The following is a 24,894-nucleotide window of genomic DNA, read 5'->3' on the forward strand; positions in this document are numbered from 1 at the left end:
TCTTCAAATGTATACAGACTGTCTGCATTATGCATTTTTTTAAAAAAGGGTAAAAAAATACATACTTGAGGGAAAATGATTTGTCTAGAAGCTGTCCTGTAATATGATCCATAAGGGTAAGCTTAAGGCAGCATAGTGTAGGAGGCCCAACTTCATAATGTATCCCAACAATTTTTACCAATTCTTGTTCCTAACAGATGGACATATAATAAAGAATCCCATTAATAATAGTGCAATTATTCACAGTATATGAAGTGTGAATAGAAACAAAGTCCAGCAGCAATGCGCATAACACAAACTTAAGACAGTTCATAACCTTACAAAAAAACAACCCAAAGTTTAGATTTTTGATAGGTATATTTTACTAGATTTCCCACTGGGCAACTTATTCAAAACTCAAATCATAGGAACAGAGTCATACCATCTAGCTCACTACTATCTACAAGGACTGGCAGTGGCTCTCTAGAATTCTCTCCCAGCCCTACGTGAAGATCTCAGGGACTGAAACTGACCTTCTGCATGAAAAGCAGGTGCTCTACTGATCTATGGCCCTTCCCCAACCCTAGAAGCAAAACACTATGTAACCTGTAGTCATTTCCAAGTGCTTAAGCTTCCTAAGGGTCAATCCTCTGCTACACTGGCCATTTCAAAAGCACAGGCATAATTCTGTTTCTATAAATGAACAGATTAAGATAAATGTACTTCAGGGGAAAATGGAAGGCAGAGATATTAAATCCAAAGGTGCAGCAGGTGTTTTCCACTTATGGAAGGACTATTTTACACCTTGCAGTGGAACACCGCCATTTTCTTCCTGCTTGTGGTTCTTTGGATTCTAATCAAACTTTCCCTATATTGATTTTAAAATATACATTATCACCTCCCTTGATCCATCTGGTTGCCCTTTTCTGGACCTTTTCTAGCTCTACATTGTCTTTTTTTAAGGGAAGTGACCAGAACTGTAAACAATATTCAATGTACAGTCACACCATAAATTTGTGTAACCGTGTTTCTGAGTAGCCCCTTGCCAAAAGGGCTACCTATTTTAAGATGTATAGTGCAACCTGTGCATGAGTACTCAAAAGTAAGTCCGAGAGAGTTCAGTGGGGCTTACTTCTAAGTAAAGCAGATCTGAAATGCCTTCTCATTTTGCTGTGAAATTGGACTGACTCTGCCCAGGTTGGCCATTGTATCCTCTCAGACAGGAAGGACTATAAAGGACTTCAGGTTCCAGCTGAGGCTTGCTCAAGCAACAAAGTCTTCCTGAGCTATAAACTAAAAAGCCCCAAACTTTCTAACCTTTACTAAGAAGGTAACTTACTCCAACCCTTTCATAATTTGGGTTGCCCATTTTCTGAAACATTTCCGGCTCTACAACTCATGTATGAAGTTCACTAGGCTCACCTCTGCCTCATCCTTGCCTACTTTACTGGTTCCTTTAAGGGACCAATGAGAAGAATTGTAAAGTACTTTGTAGCATGCAAATACCCATGCTAAACCAGTCTTACCCTAAGAACCATTTTTCTCCATGGTTCCTTCTGAGGATTCAGCTGACAAATATTGCTTTTCCTCACTGCTTCAAGGTAGGCTTCATGGCCTTGTCGAAAATATATTGCCTAACAAAAATGAATTTTTTAAATCAGTAAATGAAATTCAAAATTAATTTAACTGAGAAACATTTTCACTATTTACTTACAAGGCTAGCTACATTAACAGGGGGTTGGCTACCCACTGGCTGTTTCACTCACCAATTCCCCATGCCAAAACTGCATAGTCATCCAAGTCGAATGGAAAGAGGGAAAAGGAAACCAGCCACTCCTACACTCTCCTCCTTCCATTCACAGCATAAAGCTGAGCACAAGGACCAATTATGATATGCCGCTATTCACATCAGCTGTACATGCAAACAAGTCATGTCGCTTCTGCCTCAAGGTCCAGAAACCCTTTAAGACAGAATGGGGAAAGCTGGGCATGTGGCCTGGCATGCTAGTACCCAATCCAAGCTTGTTTTCTGTTTTTTGCTTTTGTTTTTTAGGTGGCTGCTCCTTTTTGTAGTTTTAAAAGCTAAATATTCCTTGCAAGAGAACACCACCACAGCATAGCTTGCTACTTGTGGATGATGGCTACTTTTCCAAGACATAGCAAATCACAGGACTGAGGCTAGCTATGCTACTTTTACCAGATCAAGCTTAGATTCAGTGTAAATTCCCTTACCTCATCACCCATTTGTGGAACAAAAGGAGACCTTCGGAGTCTGACATCTGTTATCCAATCAGGAGGCTGAACTTCCCAGGACTGCTGGGGTGCATTCACCTGTGCATCATTATAAAGGATTACCCAAATTATAACACAGCGTTATGACTGCTAATTTATTTAAAAGGTTTTTAATCTGTCTTTCAAGGCAGCTTACAAATTTCTAAGTCACATGAAAACAAAACAAAACACAAACCCCCATAAGCAGCTAATTATCCCCCCCCCCAAGTACAGCACAATTCAGCCAATAACAGCCTTGAATAAAGGACACTTCAGAGTTTTTACAGAGATGAGGTCATTTGCAAATCCCTGAAGAGGGAGTGCCAAAGGTGCAGGGCAAGCCCTAACCTTTCTATTCCATCCATCTAACAGGTCTCAAAGGCAGACCAGAAAGTAGGGTCTCCTGATTTTAATGCTTAAGCAGGCTCTTACAGATGTAGGTGACGCTTCAGATAATGTTGTCTCAAATCATTTAGAACTTAGAAGACAAAAAGCTGCTTCTTGAAATGGTCCCAGAAATGAACCGTCAGCCAACTGATACAGAATAGGTCTTATAAGATATCAAGGTCCAGCTCCCACAAGTGCTCTGGCTGTATCCTTCTGCACCAGGTAAATTTTCCAAACCAACTTGTTGCTGGACTTAACCCCAACAACCCTGACCATTTGCCAATCTGGCTAAGGCTGATGGGAAGACTCCAGTGACATCTGGAGAGCCACAGGATCCTCATCCCTGCAGCAGTGTTACCTGGCTGTAACCAAAGTTTGTATCACTGTGGATAGGCCCACTTTAAATAGGGCTGCAATTACCTTTAAGCATGTTTCCTTGTTCAAGCTAAGCCATGGTTTGGAATAACATTATGAATCAACAAGGACATTACAATATTCATGTCATGGATTGAAATGCTCCTGTGCTCTTCTGTTCATAAAAATACACTAATAACTTTTAGAATGTCTTCAAAGCATGGGGGAAAAATCTAAATCACATTAACTGATTGGGTGTATCTAAAAACTGACAAAAACCAGAATCACTACCTCCTCATGCTGTTTTGGTTTGTATTTTTTCCGTCTTTTTTTCTTTCTCTTTCGCGTAGACATTTTTCCTAGTGGTACTTCATCTTCAGAAGAACTACAGTATTTAATAGTTTTGCACCGAGAGCTTCTTACAGGAGGCTGAAGGTTAATCCCTGCATCAGCAATCCAATCAGAATATTCACTTGAAGAGTCACTGGGCGGGGGGAAGAGGGGGAGGGGAAACACACACAGCCAAGTTAGAGATCTCTACTAGCTCAGAACTGACTGCACTTGAACTAGTTTTAAAGTTTGTTGGATATTATTCAGAGCTGACAATGTTAATTTCAACAGTAGTTCTGTAACTGGCACACTATAAAGTCACGTACATAGAATTTCAAACATTCAAACTACAATGAGGAACCATAGAGTTCTAAAAGAGGGGGCAATTTCTCCCCTCTTCTTGGCAGTACATCTCCTGGTGCTCTGAACACAGTTTGCAGAAGAGATAGCCTCTCTCTCCCTTTTTCCACCAGAGTACACAGAAACATCCCAGTATAGAGGGTGTATCATTGATATTACAGTCATACCTCGGGTTAAAGACGCTTCAGGTTAAATCTTTTCACGTTGCGTCCCGTGGCGACCCGGAAGTACCGGAAAGGGTTACTTCTGGGTTTTGCCACTTGCGCAGAAGCTCAAAATTATGTGACGCGCATGCGCAGAAGCAGCGAATCACGTTCTGCTCATGTCTGCTCAGGTTGCGTTCTGCTCATGTTGCGAATTGGGCTCTGGAATGGATCCCGTTTGTAACCAGAGGTACCACTGTACTGCAAGGTACTAATTAAAATCTAATAATCTGGGAAGTTTGACTTTTCAGCGTCCCTTAATTTGCTGCTAAACACCAAACAGCATTATTTCCAGCACATCATCTACTTGCATCACAAATAATCTCCCCCCCCCCCATAAAAGTTACTTTCAGAAGGAAAAATGTAGTTTTGCCAAGGCTCACAAACATCACAAACTGATACTTGAAACAGATTTTACCTGGAACTATCACTGTTGGTTCTGCTGTCACTCTTCCATTCTTCCTCATGGGAAGACAAATTCATCCCATCACTTTCTTCTGCCTCCTAGATTAAAAATGGGAAAATGTTTAGAGTTGTTCATTCTTTCTCTTATATCACCACGAGGTTGAAGATTTACAAAACTACAACAAAAGAAAACGATATTTAAGAAAGAACTGATTACATAGTACAACACAATAAAATGCATCACTGAAATGTCAGCTTCCTACTTATTATCTCCACTGAAGGGGGCTCTGCTAATTGTATCTAAGTGATACTAATTGTATCTACCCTGCGTTTGTTGGTAAAAGCTAGGGCTTTGAAAACAAACAAATGGAAATCAGAATTTCTGATAGTTTTAATTACTAACATGAAATCGGAGCAGTCACCTGTTCAATGAATCCTGAACCTCCATCTCCATCTTCACTAGAAGAATCAGATTGTTCAATCTTATTCCGTGCTTGATACGAAGCATATTTGCGTCTATAAAGCCTTCTCTTGGATTGTATCAGTGAATCTTCTGAGTCACTCTGAATTAGGACCATTAAAGAAGAGCCAAGTTAGAGGTGGAAGTATGCATTACAAATTACTGGAAAGGAGATACAAGGAACCTAATCTGTCAAATTCTAGGTGAAAAACATTCAAGTAGTCACAGTATCATAGAGGAGGCTTTGTAGTGATCTAGTCTAGCCAGTTGCTCATGTAGGAAATCCAGAGCCAGGGCACCCCCCAACTTTGCTTGAAGGCCTCTAACATGGGAGAACCTACAAGCCTTCTAGGCAACTGGTTCCACTGAACCAGTGTCAAAAAGCTTCTACCAATATTCAACTGAAATTTACCCTGTAACTTAGGTCAATTTGATCTACTCCTGCCCTCTAAGGTAGCAAAGAACAAGCAACCTATGCAACAGTCCTTCAGGTGTTTGAGTGCTATCATCTCTTTTCGCTTTTATTGTATCTACATTAGAACAGATGGAGCTGCCTTGGACAGAATCAGACCCATGGTCCATCTAGCTCAGCACTGCCTACTCTGACTGGCAGCAGCTCTCCAGGGTTCCATATATGGGTCCTTCCCAGTCCTAACTGGAGATGCCAGGGACTCTAACATTTATTCCTGGTTGAAATGTGAAGAAGTCATTTAAGAGCATAGAAGAGATTTGAGGAAATAATGTATACAGTGGTACCTCTGGTTACGTACTTAATTCGTTCCGGGGGTCTGTTCTTAAGCTGAAACTGTTCTTAACCTGAAGCACCACTTTAGCTAATGGGGCCTCCCACTGCTGCCGCGTGATTTCTGTTCTCATCCTGAAGCAAAGTTCTTAACCCGAGGTACTATTTCTGGGTTAGCGGAGTCTGTAACCTGAAGCGTATGTAACCCGAGGTACCACTGTACATTCACTGCTGCAACTCTGTCACTCAACAAGCTTTGCACACAGTTCTATTGCATTCAAATCTCTTCTCTGAGTAACAACCTGTGAACCCTCATGTTACTCATAAGACATTCTATATTTTACATTTCCTACCTTTTCTGATGAATGATATAACTTCCTTTTTTGTTCCATTGTATATATGCGTTTCTCTTCTTCTCCTTTTGCAACCCTATACTCCATTTGATTTCTGAAAAATGCATTTTAAACAGTTGTCAGACAAAGCAGAATCACATCAGTGAAAGGTAAAGTACTTACAGTATACAGTTCTGTTGCTAACTCTGGTTTGAAGGAAAGCTGATGCATGTATACACCAGTTTTATGCTATGTAAAAATGACAGGCTAGTGTTTCAATTAATGCTGGTCTTTGGCAGCAGTGACTGGATGAGAAGCAGAACAGAAATAAAACTAAGTAGCATGTAGAACAGCAGTGTTATAGCTCCTGCCCAGAGGCTCTAATCTAGAGTTAATAGTATGAACATGAAAGGTTACAAGAGAACTGGATTCTAAAGTTATGGCAAGGGAATAAACTGGTAGTAAACAGACCAGAAACAGTATGTTTATGCTGATCAAATGATGTCTTCAGGAAATGATACTTTAAAACCAAGTGAAAAAATATTTCTCAAATGCCTAAATTTTTAATTAAATGTATGAATACTTATAACTTGCTTCCATAACAATCTTTAGTTCAGTAAGCCTGCACACCTAAATATACTGGGTGTCACTTCTGGAACAACTACTCTCCGTCTCCAAGCCTGGAGGTCTCTTTCTGTAGCGATCTGACTCCTTGGAGCATTCTGATGCATCTGGCGCACACCTTCAACTTGACCACTACGTCTCAGGCCAATATTAGGAGGGGACTGGATATCAGAGCTTGGCCTCCGGAAATCTAAAGGAAAGAGATATTCATAAAATACACGAAGTAAAAACATTCCAGCAGTAAATAGCTTTGGCATGTTGCATCTTCTACTGAATAATGGTAGATTTCAGACCAAGTACTCTTCTGGATGACCCAAGAGATTTATGTATTTACTACAAAATATCTACACATTCTAGCTGGAAATTAGTAACTTCCAAAGGTGGAGTAAACAGTAATGATAGGCATCAAGTCATGTTTCAAAGGGGAGGAAGTTATATAAAAGAGATGATACTATGGAGACAGCCATATTTCTCATTTTGTGAGAGACAAGATGGGTGTCCCAAATTGGCTTTTTGACCTGTAATGTGATACCATGATACATCAGTATGTTTTATGTCAGAGATACTAGTAAGCAGCAAAAGTTTATAATTTCCCTCTAATCTTCAAAGCAAGCACTGACCTCTTCTAGCTGTTTCATCTCCATTTTGTGGCCCAGGTGGAAGCATGTCTTGATCTGAACCAATTCTTTGGTCTTGCTGTTGCTGTAAATGTCTAATCATGCCATCAAGTATGCTAGGTTCCAAAGCCGGTTCCTCCTGGTCAGCAGTTTGTTGACCTATTACTTGCTCCACGACCTCTCCATCACCTTACAAAATTTAAATGAAAAGCACACACATTTAGCAATTTCAGAATTAAGAACAACTGTCAGAATATTGAACCCATTCTCACCAATCTCTTAAAATACAAAATCCTCTACATTTTATGTTGTTATTTTTTTGCCTGCTCTCAGTCATTCTGAATGAGTCAATACTCTGCTGAATAAATGGGAAACGGAGGTCTTTAGCAGCCATGGCTAGGATCTAGAGATGCTAAAAGCTCTCAATTTCCTCCTTAAGACTCTTGCTTAGAAGGTGCCTTCCAGAATCTCCAAGCTGCTTTTTACATTCCAGAGTTCAAAAGCACAGTTTAGAACTTATATGCACTAGTTTAAAAAGAAAGCCAGGAGAAAGTATCCTTGGCCATACCTAACCCTTTTTCTTATAATTTTGGAGAGCAATCTAAATTGGTGCCTACTTCAGAACTTGAAAAACTATCTCAAGCAGTGATATGGGTTTTCCAGAGAGTTTTGAACTGGAATTTCTTGAGTTTGCATCAGAAAAGCTTCAACGCCCTAGAACAGGCTTCCTCAAACTCATCCCTCCAGATATTTTTGGCCTACAACTCCCATGATCCCTAGCTAGCAGGACCAGTGGTTAGGGATGATGGGAACTGTAGTCTCAAAACATCTGGAGAGCCAGGTTTGAGGAAACCTGCCCTAGAGAGTGATCCAATTAGCATATTAATTTTACTTGTATTTAGTCAATAAGCTTAAACTGTCCACTGTCCAATATTTATTTTCAATTGGCATCCATTCATTGCAACTAATGAATTTAGGAAATGGAAAAATTTCTGCAGCAAAATAATGCACTAGAAAATTTTATATCTTGGTTGATTTTCTACCCGAGATCTCAAGTAAATGATTAAGAAATACCGTCTTAGATATCAACAAATAAAGTTGTCTGTTTTTAAGACCTGATTCCTTTTCAAAAGGAAAGCACTGAGTATTAAGAAACAACATTGTTAACCAATGCACAATACAAAACAAAAAAATCCAAAAAGTGTTTGTTGAAGGCATAACTAACATAGCATACCCTAAACAAAACACCATAACTACTTAAGACTACAGTATGGATTGTATTGTGTTATCATGAGATCAAAGTTAGAGGTGGAAGACTGCCATTCATACTTGTTGCTACATATCCCAGCTGAGGAATCAGATGCTCATCTGCACAATTCTCTCTTCCTGGTACCAACCGCTGGTATTTTGTTGGGTGAGGGTTTCCATCCACATCTACCAAGAATGGTGGGGGCATGAGGTGAGGAGCCTGTTGAGTCTGCTCATCTAGGACATAATTGTTAGAATCTCGAATCAGTGGTCGGTAGTCAGTGTGGAAGAACATCTGATCAGGAATCTAGAAAGAAATGAAACTTAAATATAATCAACTTTGCAGGGAGGAAAATGACATTAAATACTATAGTAAACTGAGTACACCAGAAGGATGAAGGGTGAGGCAGGCCTCCAGTTGGTGCCAGAATGCTGTAATTAGTTTTATGAGGAACAGCCAATATGTTTCAAACACACTGGACTTCCTCAGAAGCAGAGGGTCTTCATAGGTCTTATTTTCATTGAGCTAAAACAGTTTACTCAATGTTGTTTCCCAAACCAATGTTTCTAACACCTAGTAGGAGTTCTCCTCCTCCTCCATTCTGTTTTTTGTAGCGCCTTTTTTCAAGTTTTAACTCCATGAAATACAATGTTATCCATTAACAAAATTCCCAGTTGAATATTATTTTCTGAATATCCCACGAGACAGTGTATTTTTAACAAATAGGGTGACAATTTTGTATAGAACTGCAGAATATAGGTTCAGCATGAGGAACCATACTGGATTTGGTAAGTTTGGAACAATACCAGACTGACTAGCTAAAACCTCAACAGTTCGGTACTTTATTCAAAAATCAAAATGATCTTTATTTTTTAGCATGCCCTTGTCTTAACCCCTCTGATTAAATTTTATCTTAACACATTTATCAAATGAAGCTTTAGTTGACTGAGGCTTGATTCAAATGTAACTCGGCAGCTTTAACACACTGCGGTTTGTTGAAGCATAAATAAGTAATGAGCTTGAGCAATTCCTCATCCCCTTCACTCTGGCGCATATGCTCAGTTTAAAAGCAGATTTCAATTAGAAACCACAGTTTCTGAAGCTAACCAAACCAGTGACATGTGATTTAATCAAATAATCAATGGCTGTAAAGCAGGATTGGAAACTAGGCTTGTAGGCAGCACTCAAATGCCACTTCCTGTTTTGGACAGAACAAGAAATTGATTTAACAAATCAGAGACACACCTCTCAAGCAAGGTTTGCAAGAAGAGAAGGAAGCACTCAAGCTTATCCACTGTCCCAACAATCAAGGTTACACTGGAAGTGGGCCCAAAGACTGATTGTCTATACCATACAGTACACATGAAGCAGAAATCAACAAGCTCAAAAGAAATAAAGGCTGAATATGAGATACATTTATTAACACTACTAATTTTTCTAGGGATGATAATTGAGAAAGACTGAAAAAATACCTTTTCATAAGGTTTGCTACAACCAAAGCCAAATATCAATAGATGCCCATGAGAATCTGTACAGGCAAAGTGTTGTCCATCTGATGAAAACTTGCAGTCAAAGACAGCACCATGTCCTTGTCCTTCAATCTGAATAACAACACAGAACTTACAAGTATTTTGATATTTTTAAAGCAGTCAATTGACAAATGTTTCATTAGAGAAAGTGTCTCCTTCATGAACAACAAGCAACACTTGCCACTTACTACAGTGCACTATGTTAGTCTATATGAATATCTTAATTTTATAATTTGGCACACAGCAAAAAAATACCAATAGGAAACAGAACACCAATTTTAGAACTAGAAACAACTATAATATTCAAGAGACTTATGATAGCAAATAACAAAAGGCCAGTGTTTAAATAAATGCTGTACAAGGCGTTTTTAATTCTACAGTCATACCTCGTGTTACGTTTGCTTCACATTGCAGCTTTTCAGGTTACGAATGCAGCAAACCCGGAAGTGTTTACTTCCGGGTTCGCCGCGCGTGCTTCACGCATGCGCAGAAGCACTCTATTGCGCTTCGTGCACACGCAGTAGCAGTGCTCTACTTACGGACTTTTCAATCGCTTCTCGGCCTTTTGGCTAAGATCAAGTGTCGTATCTACTTACAGACTTTTCGGGTTGCGAATGGCACCCCGAAATGGATCGCATTCGTAAGTAGAGGAGACAATAAGTTATGTAGCTCTTTGTCACAGTAGTTCAAACAAGTGGATAAATACCTAACATAATGGAAAAATGAACACAAATTGATTGAAGACTAATAATACTTACTAAGTTAAAATAATGTTTTATCTGAATGCCTTTTGTTATATCCCAGATAAAAATGTTCCCGTCGTGGCCTGCAGACAACATAATCCTGGAATCAAATGGGTGGGGTTCCAAAACAAACACTTCATCCATATGTCCCTTTGGAATAGGAGTAGAAAGAGATGTTACATTTGAAGTTAGCTGGAATTCTTATTTTAGCTGGAATTCTTATTTTAAAAGACTGAATGTAGAATACAATATTTGATCTATGTTTATATAAAATGCCACATTCTGAATCAGTGCTTACTGTGAGATCATGAAGAAGCTGCCCAGTATAAGAATTCCACACTTTCAGCAGATGATTGTTCACAGCAGTAACCACCAACTTATCATTTTTACTCCAAGCTATCATGGTCACTTTAGGCTTCATATATCTGTCCTCTTCTGAAGACAAATCACTATTGCAAATAAATTAAACCATTTCAATACATTAGAATTTTTAACATTTTTTTAAAAAAGTTAAACAAAGTATTTATCTAGAGATCTAACAAACTATTCAAGTGAAAATTTAAATTTAAGCTTCTTGAAACGCAAGTGTCAGATTATATTGGGAATCTGTTTACAGAAAAGATTGAAACAAACATTTTAGAGCAGGAGCAGCAGCATCAATTACCCTGGTGTGCTAGAAAATGACAGGCACTCCTTGCTCTGGAAACGGAATGAAGCAGTAACAGCGCTTTCAAGTTTGTGTCAGATTAGCATAGAGGATGCCAGAAAATGAGGAAAATAAGCAAGCAGAAGCCGGGTGGTTCTTCCCTTTCCTTTGATGGGTGTTCCTACTTCACACTAGCAGTTTAAAGACTAAAACTTCCTTGCAAGATACCGTATTTTCCCCTCTATAACATGCAGATTTTTTCTCCTAAAAAGTAAGGGGAAATGTCTGTGCGTGTTATGGAGCGAATGTGTGGTCCCTGGAGCTGACTGTCCCAAGTACGGGGCAAAAATCAGGCAAAAATCATATCGCGCCGTCAGGGAGGAGAGGAGGCTGCTGCTTTCCTGCATTCTGCCTCAGGGTCTTACTGCCCACCCTCTTCTGTTTCGTTACTGTGTTTGCTCAAACGGAACAAAGGGCAGGCAAATCCCCTCCCCTCCAGGCAAGCAGAGGGGAAAGCAGAGCGTCCTTCCCTCTAATTCCTCTCCGTGCTCCGTGCTGCTGCTGCTGCGTCTAGGGACTCGCAGGCAGCAGAAAACATGCAGGAGAGAGAGAGAGAGAGGGCTGGCTTGGGGGGGGACTTTTGCCTTCCTTTCCCCCCCCCTTTAAACCCCTCTCTTGCATTCTTAGCCAGCTGCTTCTCCACACACCCCTCTCGTGCTCCTTGTCCCTTCTATGTTTTTCCTTCCCTCCCCACTTAAAACGTGGTTACAAAGCACGGATCCACATGGATCCTCAGGATCTTTGCATTGGGTCACCCCAAATTCACCATCAGATCACATAGCAATGATCTGATGCAAAAACAGGGCTGCAATGGTGCAAAAACGTGGTTACAAAACACGGATCCACATGGATCCTCAGGATCTTTGCACTGGGTCACCCCAGATTCACCATCAGATCACATAGCATGTCCATGGCTACAGCCTGCACCAAAAAAATCACGCACCCACTGTTGCCTGGGGCTGCAATGGTACAAAAACGTGGTTACAAAGCATGGATCCACACAAATCCTCAGGATCTTTGCATTGGGTCACCCCAGATTCACCATCAGATCACATAGCATGTCCATGGCTACAGCCTGCACCAAAAAAAAATCATGCACCCACTGTTGCCTGGGGCTGCAATGGTGCAAAAACGTGGTTACAAAGCACAGATCGACATGGATTCTCAGGATTTTTGCATTGGGCTACCCCAAACTCACCGTCAAATCACATGTCTGTGGCCACAGCATGAAGCACAAAAATGATACATCCACTGTTTCATTCAGATTTCTTTTTCTTGTTTTCCTCCTCTAAAAACTATGTGCGTGCTATGGTCAGGTGCGTGTTATCGAGCGAAAAATACGGTATACCACTTTACCACTAGAGCAGCTAAGCATACTTCCTTGCAAGATATACCACTTTACCACTAGAGCAGGTAAACATATTCATGACTGTTTTCCAACAAAAACAAGCTTTACACTCCCACCCTACTTAGAAGCTTTCATTCGACTAAACAAGGTAACTATATATTACAATAATACAGTAAATTTCATAGTCACTTAATGCTAATACCCCATATAAATGAAATACACTACACATACCCAGATAGCCTGTCAGCCATGTCCAACAAAACACTCTTCCACTCAGCTTGTTGGAAGCGCCATATTCGGGCTGTTCCATCTCTGCTGCCACTTATGAACCTTGGCATAAGTTTAAAAGATACTATGTGACATATAAAAGATAAGCATAGTGTTCAGATTTAAGAGGCACCTTTCAGAAGTTTTAAATATGCATACTGCATATACAAAAATGGTATGACTGGAGAACACTATTCTCCAAAGGCTGCCTCCAACCAGTTCAAACACATTTCCCAAGGACACAGGAGAGAGTCAGCTTTGCAATCAGAAAATTTGGAAGTGAATCTAACTCCCCACCACATTCCAGAGTAAAAGAGTGCTGTGTTACAACAAAATGTATACAAGACCCTCCTAACACCCTAATCAATGTATTATCTTTTTCTGTGCTTTGTTTTGGTAAAAAAAAACTGAGGTGCCCATAGATAAGAGTGTTGTGGGTACCAGCTGAAAACAGCTGCCATGAGCAGTTTATAGAAAAAAGTGAAAGTCTTCTGTACCACAGGGCATAATCACAAAAATCCCACTGGTCTTTCTAATCCATGATGTTTCCTCATCCACTACTTTATAAATTATTTCCATCCTCATTCATAGCTTGGCAGTGGCAACTCTCAGGAGAAGGGTAACCCCACGCCCCATTAAGAGATGAACAAGCCACTTGCTCCATGAAATCACTCAAAAGATCTCACTTGTGTGATTTCTCTCAAGCAAAAGAAAATTCCTGAGTGGGGCCTAAGCATGGGTGTCAGAGAAGAGCATCAAGTTCATACGTTACTGCACTGAGGGAAGTGATGGCAATTGCTGGCAAAAACACTAAAGGAGGGTGCAAAACAGTCTGGTAATGAGTGTTGCTGGGAGGGATCTCTAGACTTTTTAGAACTGCACATCCAGTGCTTTCCTACACCAATCTAGTATATGTGATCAAAAGACTTCATACACATACTATTTCCTGAACCAGGGCAGGAAAACTGTGGCCCTCCAGATCTTGCTGGGCTATAATAATAAAATAAAATAATTATTATTATTATTATTATTATTATTATTATTATTATTATTCCCCAGCCACTCTGGGCGGCTTCCAACAGAACATCAAAATACAATAACCTCTTAAACATTAAAAGCTTCCCTAAACAGGGCAGCCTTCAGATGTCTTCTAAAAGTCTGGTAGTTGCTTTTCTCTTTGACATCTAGTGGGAGGGCCTTCCACAGGGCGGGTGCCACTACATCTCCCATCAGCACCATCCTCACAGCACAATGGTCTGGGATGATGGGAACTAGAGCCCTACATCTGGAGGGTCACAGGCTCCCTAACCCTGTCTTACACTCAAAGTAACTTTGTGTGAATGACATTGAAGTCATGCTCCTCTAATTCCTTGCAAAATTGCTACCTTTGACTTGTAGGAAAACGAACAAAAAGGGGGAAAACATTTCATGGAATTTATCAGGCATTTATAGCAATTAACCAAAACATTATTAGGTCAATTACGCTGTCTTGAAGCTACCAAAAGCCATGAAATATAACATTCCTCAAGATTTATAATATAAAAATCAGACCATGCTGTGAAGGAAAAAAATGAACCTTCAATGTGAAGAAACCAGGAGTTTAGCAACATCCAGTTAAGTATAAGGCAATTTCTTATGAACTGGTGCGGAGAAAGAAATGGACTAAAAATTCTACATTGGTCTATATGTAAGTCTGCATTGTAACTAAGATGGGAAACCCGTACACTCCTGATGTTGGGCTCAAAAATTATACCTGACCACTGGCCATGCTAGATGGGCTGGTGGGAGTTCAACTCCAATGTGAATTCTGTTCCATACTGGTCTAAACTGTTTTTCTGTTTTACAGTATTGCTAGATTTTCTTAGGACTCTCCAGTTTACTGGTTTTTCCACTCGGCATCTCTCAGTGTAACATACCTGTCATCATTATTAGAAAACTGAATGCTGTCAACTTTGTCCTACAAGAGAGAAAGTTGTGTTACAACAGAACGCAAACAATGCCCATTAAATGCTTAAGTCACTCCACTCCTGTTTTGTAATTAAAGGAATATTAATTCTAAAGATGAAGGACTGTAACTCTCCAGTGTTTTGAATTCACCCCCGAAGGCACACTCCTCCACTGTCTCCTGGGACAGATGGATGCCAACAAATGGGACTGTCCATGTATAGGAAAGAATTGGTTATTCTCCAGTTGAATTATGAGTAGGGCCAATAATTTAAGAGCCCTGTTACATTAGTCCAAATATCCATTAATTGACCCCAGCATCCTGTTTCCCAAAGTGGTCAGCCAGATTTGTCTGGAAACTGAGCATGAGAGTAATTACCACCTACTGCTCTTGTGCCCCAGTGAACTACACAATGGTAACCTTGCATTAACTGGATTACTGTAATGCTTTCTACATGGGACGGCCTTTGAAAACAACACAAAAGCTGCAGTTGCTACCGTATATGGGGGCCAGGCTGCTAAGTGGGAAGACATACAGAGGCCTTACAACACAGGTTTTAAAATAAATGCACTGGCTACAAATACTTTTCTGGTCTAATTTCAAAGTGTTGCTGATGATTTATAAAGCCCTAAACGGTGTGGAATTTGGACTGTGTCTCAGTACACTGTTCAGCCTGCATTAACACCTTCTAGGGAGGCTCTCCTTTGTATCTCACCTTTAGAAGTTGTACATTATGTGAGGAGGCCTTCTCTATGGTAGCACTCAAGCTATAAACATTTTCCTGTCTGAGGCTCATGTGGCACCAACTCTACATTTTTTTTCCAGTATCAGGTCAAGACTTCATTCAGGTATTTGCATGCTGTTACGTTTGCTGTCTAATATTGTGCTCTGCTTATTGTTTTAAGATTAGTGCTGGTTACTTATGGTTGTGTATGTTGTACAGTGAATTATGTACCCTCTCTTAGAGTGGAATACTTTATGAATATTTTAACATTATAATGTATAGATATTTATAAAACATTTAAGAAACTAAATAATAAATAATCCTTTTTGAAATGGTGCTTCCAGTGGTACACATAATATTCCAAATTTAAATTATGGCTTCCCGATCCTGCCTTGTTTAAAAGCAATTAACCATTGTTTCCTGGTTCAGACACAATGGAAAGCTATAGTTAAACTTTGGTTTTCTGGCTTTTCTGCCATTGCATGCAAGGGTACATGAAGCTTGCATTTCCTGACTTATGAAGCTGAGATTCTGAACGTATAAAAGGTGGCCACTGTGCTATGATTAAGGTTTTACGTTCACACATAACCTTTAACAGAACCAATCTGTTAACAGTACAATTTGTTCCACCTCCTAATTATGTCAACAGCAGTAACCTGGATTTTAAGATCAGGTCTTAAGTCTGCATCAGTCAGATTTTACAACAGCTTCTTTCAATGTGTGTGTATGTATGTGTGTGTGTGTGTGTGTAAAGAGAAGTTCATTTAAATTTAACACTGAATTACTTACAGCATGGCTCTCTAGCTCTGCAACTTTTTCAGGTGTTTCAGAACCAAAGTAATACATTCTGATAACATGGTCAGTACTTCCAGTTGCTAAGAACATCCCACCTGAAAATTTAAACAGTCGTTTAGAATGCTAACAGGCAGAAAGCTCTAAAAATATGGATTGGATCCAAATGGGTTAGTTGCACTTAAGTCCCACTGATTGCAAAAGGACTGAAGTCCAACCAGCTTAATCTGGACCCAACTCATTATTTCTAGAACTAATATAACTACTTATTATAACACTGAAAGTCTATGTCTAGATGATGATGACTACATAGCCATCAACGCTTAACAACTAAAAAGGTATTCTACTTCAATTAAAACCTTTTTAATTTGTAAAGCCATACAGTCTGAATTCTGTATAATATATGAAGAAGGTACGTTACCATCACAGTAAGAAGTAATACTTTTAATTTACATGCTTTAGCAAAGGTAAAATAAAAATCTTTATGGTTTCTCAACTGAAGACAGAACAACCTGCTTCATTAGCATGTATACTTACCAACACTAAATGAGGAACAAAGCATTTGAACTCCAGGTCTAGGTTTTTCCGTGAATTTCAGTGGCCGGTTACTTTAGAAACAAAAACAGGTTTTAAAAATACATTTTTTTAAAAGTACAGTGAATTCCACAAATATACAGCCTGCTTCAAATTTCTTCATGCATCTATATGTTGCAGAACAGTTGCAGTATCATTTTTATTTTGCTTACTTCAACAGTATTATTTATTTCATTTCTATACTGCTTTATATTTTCAAGAAAAGGATAACAATAGACTATTACCTGTTTTGAAGCTCACACTTTATTTTCTATGTCACAATATAAAATTTGATCTGACAGAACTAAAATGCTTTGCATCATGAGAACTTAAAGATGGTTACATACTTGAATTTCATAGACATGGTATCCCACTGCCAGAAGCAAATTGTTCCATCAACACCTGTGGAAGCCATGTAGCGCACTGAGTCTTTGGCCAATGGACTAAACTGCAAGTTTAAAACCAATTGAAAGTTACTGTGCATCTTAAAGGAAACAAGATAACAATATGCAGTGACATTCACTGTCTAAAATTTATTTTCAGTTTTTAAGCCAAGTTTCCTTTGAATGCATCTTCTACAAAATATTCAAAAGTATTTTTATTGAACATCAAATGTTAAATTTCACTTAAAGCAAGCATGATATAAACTGATAACCTGTCAGACATACCGTATTTTTCGCTCTATAAGACGCACCAGACCACAAGACGCACCTAGTTTTTGGAGGAGGAAAACAAGAAAAAAATATTCTGAATCTCAGAAGCCAGAACAGCAAGAGGGATCGCTGCGCAGTGAAAGCAGCAATCCCTCTTGCTGTTCTGGCTTCTGGGATAGCTGCGCAGCCTGCATTCGCTCCATAAGACGCACACACATTTCCCCTTACTTGTTAGGAGGGAAAAAGTGAGTCTTATAGAGCAAAAAATACGGTATATTTACTTGGCATTAATACACATACACCATGCATAATTTATACAATGCTAATGTTATACTATGAGAATAAGACATAGTATAATGATGTACAATGTGACTGAATAAAGCTGAGCATGAATAAAACTGAGCAAAATATCAGAAAGTAAAACTAAACAAAAATGAAACCATGATAATACAATACTAGTACAAGAGGAGACAGTGAATACTGTACCTTAGAACTGACTACTTAAGTCTCATAATGAACGCTTTTGTATTATCAGCCACTATAAAGGACTTCTTTACACATCAATCGGTAGTACATGTGTCACTGCTACTGAATACACACAGGTGGGAGTTGTGGAAAAACCAGGTACAAGTGCTATAACACCTGGAAAAACACATGCACTGCCACTGTGCCAACAGCTTTTGAGCTGGAAGCTGCATAACTGATGCATAACATATGCATTAGTTTCCTGTCATTTAATCTTCTATGAGGAAACTAATCTAGTACTGAACGCTGCAAAAATTGACAGTCTGCTCATATGTAAACAATTTCACTTAGATTTCCCAAACTTATATTCATCGATGTTTAAAAGTACAGTGGTACTTTGGTTTAAGAACAGCCCTGTTTACGAACTATTCAGTATACAAACTCCACAAAACCAGAAGTAGTGTTCCGTTTAGCGAACTTTACCTCGGTCTACAAACGGAAGCTGAACGGTGGAAGGGCACCAGTGGCGGGAGGCCTCATTAGGGAAAGCGAGCCTCGGTTTAAGTACGGCTTTGGTTTAAGAATGGACTTCTGGAATGGATTAAGTTCATAAACCAAGGTACCACTGTATAATTTTATTTGAAGATACAAGCAAAACAAAATACAGGTTGTTTACCGAATCTCCAATAATTCACAGTGGGATAAACAGCTTTTGACTCATTTTACAGAAAACTTATAAATTAGTGTCCAAAGTACAGTAGAAAAAGGCTCAACTTTTAAAAACACTGGAGCATACATTAGCGCACATGTTTCACACAAAAACAAGCAACATCCAGCTAGCTAAAAACTTACTTGCAAAGATGTAATTGATCCTGTGTGTCCTTGGAGAACAGCAATCGGAGCACATGTTCTGAGGCACCATACTCTGATAATTTTATCACAACTGCCAGCAGCAATCATTGTGTTTTCATAGTTTACCGCCATATCAGAAATTTCTGCTGAATGGCCTCTCAGTGTAGCAAGTAACCGGCCATTGTGTGTGGACCAAATCTTAACCAAACAGTCATCTGACCCCTAAAGAGAGAAAAAATACATTTTAAGCTGAAAGGCACATTAGAGAAGTCTGAAATATGCTTAAAAACAAATAAGCAAAACAAACAGACATAAAGACCCACATACAAAAGCATCAAGAATTCCAAAATTCAGTTGAGATAAATTAGTAGCAATACTGCTGATTATTATCATCTATGAATCAGTCTAGCTAAAACAAAGAACAAGTGAGCAAGAGAAACACTATTTGTTGTGGTGCTTCTTTTCTATTCATTTATCATTCATGAAGTTTACCATGCTGCTTTACTGGAAAGTAGACAAAAATATTGCTGTGTGACAGAACACACTAAAATATGTATTACATGTCTGATTACTGTTTGTGAGTGCTTAGTAACTCAAGAGCAAAACCACTTTTAAAAAGCAGAAGTGTTATCCACCAAAAAAGCAGAAATTTCTCTTTACATGTGTATAAATAATTATAATATTATTTTTAATTTTGTAAGTTTTTTTAATCCAGCCTTCACCATAAGGTTCCAGGGTCAGGGTAAAACTGAAAATTTTAAAAACATTACATCTGTAGAGCATTCTACACAAAACCACTCTAAACAGAACAGAATATAAATTCAGCAAAAATACACATCTATTTTAGAGAAATAAAATATAAATAATTTCAAGGGACAGACATCAAAAAGCAAAAGAGTAAGTGAACAATTGTCACAGAAGTAGTTGTTTACCTCTCAATGCATGTAAAATACATTAACAAAGATGGATGGTTCTGCTACAGTTCACTTTTTCGTACAGGGGACAAAATTTCAGAATGCACAGAAACTCACAGTGAATATCCTGTGTCCAGTCCTATCAAATACCACACAGTAAACTGCCGAGAGGTGACCAAGAATTCTTCTGTGCATCTTCATATGCTGATACATGTTGCCTTGGAATATAGAACTGGATCTTGTACATCCGGTCAACTGTTTTGCATAATTTACTTCCACTAGAAGAGAAATAAGTCAAACATTCATTAAGGATTTTTCAAAAAGTCATCATGCCGATGTAAACCTGAATTTAAAGTAATCACTTCAAAACAATAACATAGGAAACTGCCCTACACCAGGTCAAACTATTTGTCTATCTAGCCCAGTCTACTGACACAGCAACTCTCAGGGATCTCATGGCAGAACCACTTGCCGCTTGATCCTTTGAACTGGAGATGCTACTAGGGTTAGGATCTGGAATATACTCTGAGCTATCACAAATATCTTCCTTTCATAGCTTTTCAACTAATAAAAATTCCTGAATGTTTATCCATCATCTTTCCTTCTTTCTAGGTGGCAAAGGCCACCTGCATGCACGATGCACCTATTTCTTTATGTGCACTGTGGCATGATTAAAAATAGGCAATAGGCCTTACCACTTTTCTCAGGAATCCCTACTCATGTTTCACTTTCACCTGCAAAGGCATAAACTTTGTGGAGGCATGTATTCCCCCATGATATGGGAGGCGGGAAGCCCTTTGCTGCTACTGCACTGCCATGCACATCAGCTAGGAAGAAGGAACCTGCTGGAACCACAGTAACCAGATGTGCAGCTCTTCCTGCTCCCTAGAGAGCCTGGGGCTTGGGGGAACTTTTCCTCAAAGAGCTGTGTGGCTCTTTCTCCCAGGTTCAGCTAGGCCTGCCTTTGTCCTCCTCTCCTGTTGAAATTGGGGGGGGGGGGGTCCACCAGAACAAAAATGGAATGAAGCTTCAAAATAAGGGGAAATTGAAAGAGAAAGAAAAACAAGAAAAATAAGGGGGATGTCTCTGAAATTAGGCACTGATTTATGTCAGTGCCAAGCTCAAAAGACAGGAGAATGTGAAATCCTCCAGCAAGCATCTACAGTGGTGCCCCGCAAGACGAATGCCTCGCAAGACGAGAAACCCGCTAGACGAAAGGGTTTTCCATTTTTCGATGCGCTTCGCAAGATGAATTTCCCTATGGGCTTGCTTCGCAAGACGAAAACGTCTTGCGAGTCTTGCGATTTTTTTCGCTCCCCCCCCCTTTTTCTAAGCCGCTAATAGCCTTTTAGCTGCTAAGCAGCTAAGCCTTTAATAGCCGCTAAGCCTCTAAACCGCTAATAGCGCTAATAGGGTTGCTTCGCAAGACGAAAAAACCGCTAGACGAAGAGACTCGCGAAATGGATTATTTTCGTCTTGCGAGGCACCACTGTACATCTGACCCTGCCTGCCCAGTTAGAGGAGAGGAGCCATCCCAGTGTTAAAGCTGTCCTCCATGAGCCTCTGGGGAATGTCCACCTTAAATGGCTTGTCCACCTTAAATGGCTATGTGGTATTGCAGAAGTATATTATAATATGATATAAACAGCTGGGAAAAGGACAAAATGCTTGCTGTAGGAGTTGTACCCTGTAGGAGTTGCTTCTCCCATTATTTTACTTTTAAGTAAAGTTCAGCATAACTAACACCAGCTATTTTAATATATAAGCATTAGTGTGAACATATAGTAATAGTTTGTTCCCATCTTTCATGCTATGAATTATTTCCTTATTTTACAGTTTCAGTTTCTTACCCCTACTGTGGCAGGGCACAAAAAACAAAACAGTCAGTACAAAACAAAGAAACCAGAAGTGAAAAATCAGAGAACATAGTAGGTTAATAAGCAAAAGATAAACTTACCAAAACTTGGTGCTTTATCACAGTTAACAGGAATTTCTGGGGGTCTTCCTCTATGAAGGGTAGCAATGACTGAGCCTTTCCAAATGGGATTTCTGGAATCTGCAAATTGCATTTCAGTTGAATGCAGAGTTACTCAGAACATTTATTCAAACACCATTTCAAAATTTAAGAGTCCTTAATGCTTTAAAAGTTCACTTTTTAAAAATGGCCTGGTTTAACTAGAAGCATGTTACACCTACCTTTAGTATTTTATCAATTGCTCTATCAATAACATATTGAACTAAGGACTCCTGTACTTTTGGGGACACTCTATATCAAGCATTAGTTACAGCACAATGGTTTCAAGAGTTTTTTGTTTTACAAATCCCAAGCGCCAGCCCCTGACTGCAGGATACGGTATTCTGATCATTCACTAAAATGAACATTCACTGTGCTCGCTTGGTTGATTTTGCATTTTCCTGTTTTTATGTTCCTTAACTATTTCTCTACTCATTTCTCCAATTATGAATATTTATTCTTGATATTTCCTCTTCACTTTATGAAAATAAACAGTTGTGCCTAGTATACAAAGAAGCTCTTGGCCATTAGCTATCCCTAGAGATGCAACTAACATATACACAAATGAGCTGCTATACGAAGATGTTTTGCATTGTTAGCTACCCTTGTGTTCTTAAGTGAGAAGAAAAATGAGGAAAGAGCAGTTGTGTAATACAAGGAGAAACATAAGCAATGTACAAAGCAGTTTCACTTCACAGGTTCTCAGCCAAGTATGTATAGGTTTCTCACTCATATTTCCCCCCCCAAAAAAAAAAACTGTTACAACTACAGCAACTTATGGTGCTGTACTTGCACTTAGGGTGAAACAGCTTTAAGTTTTCTTTCTACTGATGGTCATGCATTTAGTGATAACATAATTTCATAAATCTCAGGCTGAGCTACCCCTCGAAGTATGGTTCAACAACATTTGGGATGTGGCTATCTCAGAATGACTAAGGGTTTAGAAAGGTAGCTTACAAAGAGACACTTAGAAAGGTAGTTACAAAGAGACACTTTTGTTGAAACCTGGTCCCCTTTCTTTTCATACGTAAGGGAAGGTAACAATTTTCTCCCTCCACTTGTCTCTGGAGAACCTATATTAACTATTAATGTCTTAAGAATCTGCTTCAAATGACACTAAAAACTCAAAGTAATGTTTTTTGTGGAGATGGTATTACATAACTAGACTTGTAATCCCACCCCCATGAAAAAAATGTATACCACCCTTTATTTGAAGATCTCAGATGTCTGTGTTTGAAGCAGATAATTGTATTCTACATAAGGTTTTCTTTTGATCTCCTAGAATAAACCTCTAAACCAAAATATCAATAACCACTATGTCTGTGAAAGGAGGAGCTCAAAGATGGATCTGTGCGGACAGCATGTATTAAATGGGTGACAAGTTCATGCATCCTAGTCTTGGAAGTTTCAGTACATACTTGTACCAATGCAAGGTTCATATATAGTCACTAGAATTGAACACACCAAGCCACATTAAAAAGTCAAAATATACCTTTTGCAGTTCGCAGTAAGGACTGCTTGCCTGCACCCAATAAAGAGTTCACTCTCGGAATGCTGGGTGGAATCTCTTTATCCAGTATAGGGCCAATCCGCCTGCAAATTTGCAGCAAGTGATCAGGAGCCACATGTTTGTTAGACAAGACCTAACACACAAATAGGATTAAAACAAGTTAATATAACCTAATACAAAAATAACAATTATTTACATAAGCTAAACATTTTAGAATTAGTAATTTATTAATTATGTGAGAAAAAGCAAGAAACAAACTTGACATCATTTCACTGTTGCTTAAAATCGCTTGACAAACTCCTAATAAGTAAAGTAATCCTTGGAGGCCCCCTCCAGGTATACTCACAAACTAGGGAGAAGGAACTGTACACAGGATGTTCTCCCAGTGCTTACTTTAATGTTGTTCTGGAAAAGATCTACGCTTTTAATTGCTAACTAAATCATTTCAATGTTGCTTTTATTCCAATGTTTTGCATTTTATTTCAATTCTTGTTTTTTTGCTACTATTTACTGTAGTTACAAGTTACTTTAGAAACTTTAAAAATTGAATGGCAAACAAGTAGATGAACTAGTGTTTTGTATTATACTGCAAATGTAAGTCCAACTTAACTTTGGACTATTAAATCTATGAGCTTTCTCATTCACTTAAATTTCTTGAAGATCAAACTACAGTGGTGCCTCGCAAGACGAAATTCCGCGAGTCTCTTCGTCTTGCGGTTTTTTCGTCTTGCGAAGCACGGCTATTAGCGGCTTAGCGGCTATTAGCGGCTATTAACGGCTTAGCGGCTTTAAGAAAAAGGAAACAAACTCGCAAGACATTTCGTCTTGCGAAGCAAGCCCATAGGGAAATTCGTCTTGCGGAACGACTCAAAAAACGGAAAACTCTTTCGTCTTGCGCGTTTTTCGTCTTGCGAGGCATTCGTCTTGCGAGGTACCACTGTACGTACAACTTTTTACTCCCCAGTCCTCAGCACTGCTGCAGTGAACAGGAATTTTGTTTTATGATCCATAGTTTATTTTAACTGTGGCTTAAATGAGGTACCAACCAGGCCTGCAGTAACTAAGCCATGCTTTCTCCTTCCACCTTCATTACATCAATTTTAATTTGACTATAACCTCTCCCATTTTTCATCTAGCATGAAATCTAATGAAGTTAAATTGTAAGTACAAGAACAAGATAAACCAAAACCACACAATTATATAAACAATACATATTATATGCACATTACTTTTAAACTAGAGCAATGCATTATTCTCTCAAACAACTTAACCCCCCCCCAAAAGATCCTGATGTTATATCTTGAATCCTGTTCCAAGGTGCAATTCTCTAGATCAGTGTTTCCCAACCTTTTTCCTACCATGGCCACCTTCCCACCTTGTTTCCTTCCTGTGGCGCCCCATGGGCATAGCCGGGGGGGGAGACAGGGGGCAGCTGCCCCCCAATAAGTAAAAATCAATACAAATCTGAAGTTCTGCCTCCCCCAACCAAAGCCTGCACCCTAAATAAAATCCTGGCTATGCCCATGTCCTGCCCCCCATCCTACCG

The 24,894-nt window shown here is 39.2% G+C and overlaps 1 protein-coding gene across 6 annotated transcripts in view; it reads right to left on the reverse strand.

Moving 5' to 3' along the window:
- The window catches only part of BRWD1 (bromodomain and WD repeat domain containing 1), a 47,523-nt gene that overhangs the window by 19,150 nt on the left and 3,479 nt on the right, over positions 1-24,894 (reverse strand). For 4 of the 6 annotated variants that reach the window (XM_053386728.1, XM_053386729.1, XM_053386727.1 and 1 more), the window contains exons 5-26: positions 23,331-23,481; positions 21,782-21,880; positions 19,942-20,102; positions 18,911-19,132; positions 17,288-17,388; positions 16,905-16,975; positions 16,365-16,465; positions 14,823-14,863; positions 12,871-12,969; positions 10,884-11,034; positions 10,601-10,735; positions 9,786-9,914; positions 8,394-8,619; positions 7,068-7,253; positions 6,454-6,637; positions 5,845-5,938; positions 4,712-4,852; positions 4,303-4,388; positions 3,283-3,475; positions 2,212-2,310; positions 1,506-1,613; positions 66-190 (exon numbers count right to left, since the gene is read on the reverse strand). In XM_053386728.1, the coding sequence (XP_053242703.1) occupies positions 66-190; positions 1,506-1,613; positions 2,212-2,310; positions 3,283-3,475; positions 4,303-4,388; positions 4,712-4,852; positions 5,845-5,938; positions 6,454-6,637; positions 7,068-7,253; positions 8,394-8,619; positions 9,786-9,914; positions 10,601-10,735; positions 10,884-11,034; positions 12,871-12,969; positions 14,823-14,863; positions 16,365-16,465; positions 16,905-16,975; positions 17,288-17,388; positions 18,911-19,132; positions 19,942-20,102; positions 21,782-21,880; positions 23,331-23,481 (2,903 nt within the window). Of the gene's footprint in view, positions 1-65; positions 191-1,505; positions 1,614-2,211; positions 2,311-3,282; positions 3,476-4,302; positions 4,389-4,711; positions 4,853-5,844; positions 5,939-6,453; positions 6,638-7,067; positions 7,254-8,393; positions 8,620-9,785; positions 9,915-10,600; positions 10,736-10,883; positions 11,035-12,870; positions 12,992-14,822; positions 14,864-16,364; positions 16,467-16,904; positions 16,976-17,287; positions 17,389-18,910; positions 19,133-19,941; positions 20,103-21,781; positions 21,881-23,330; positions 23,482-24,894 lie in introns of those variants that run through there. The other 2 variants (XM_053386731.1, XM_053386732.1) reach the window with 2 other exon arrangements.

This window comes from Podarcis raffonei, chromosome 4 (genome assembly GCF_027172205.1).
Source record: "Podarcis raffonei isolate rPodRaf1 chromosome 4, rPodRaf1.pri, whole genome shotgun sequence".
Classification (NCBI taxonomy): domain Eukaryota; kingdom Metazoa; phylum Chordata; class Lepidosauria; order Squamata; family Lacertidae; genus Podarcis; species Podarcis raffonei.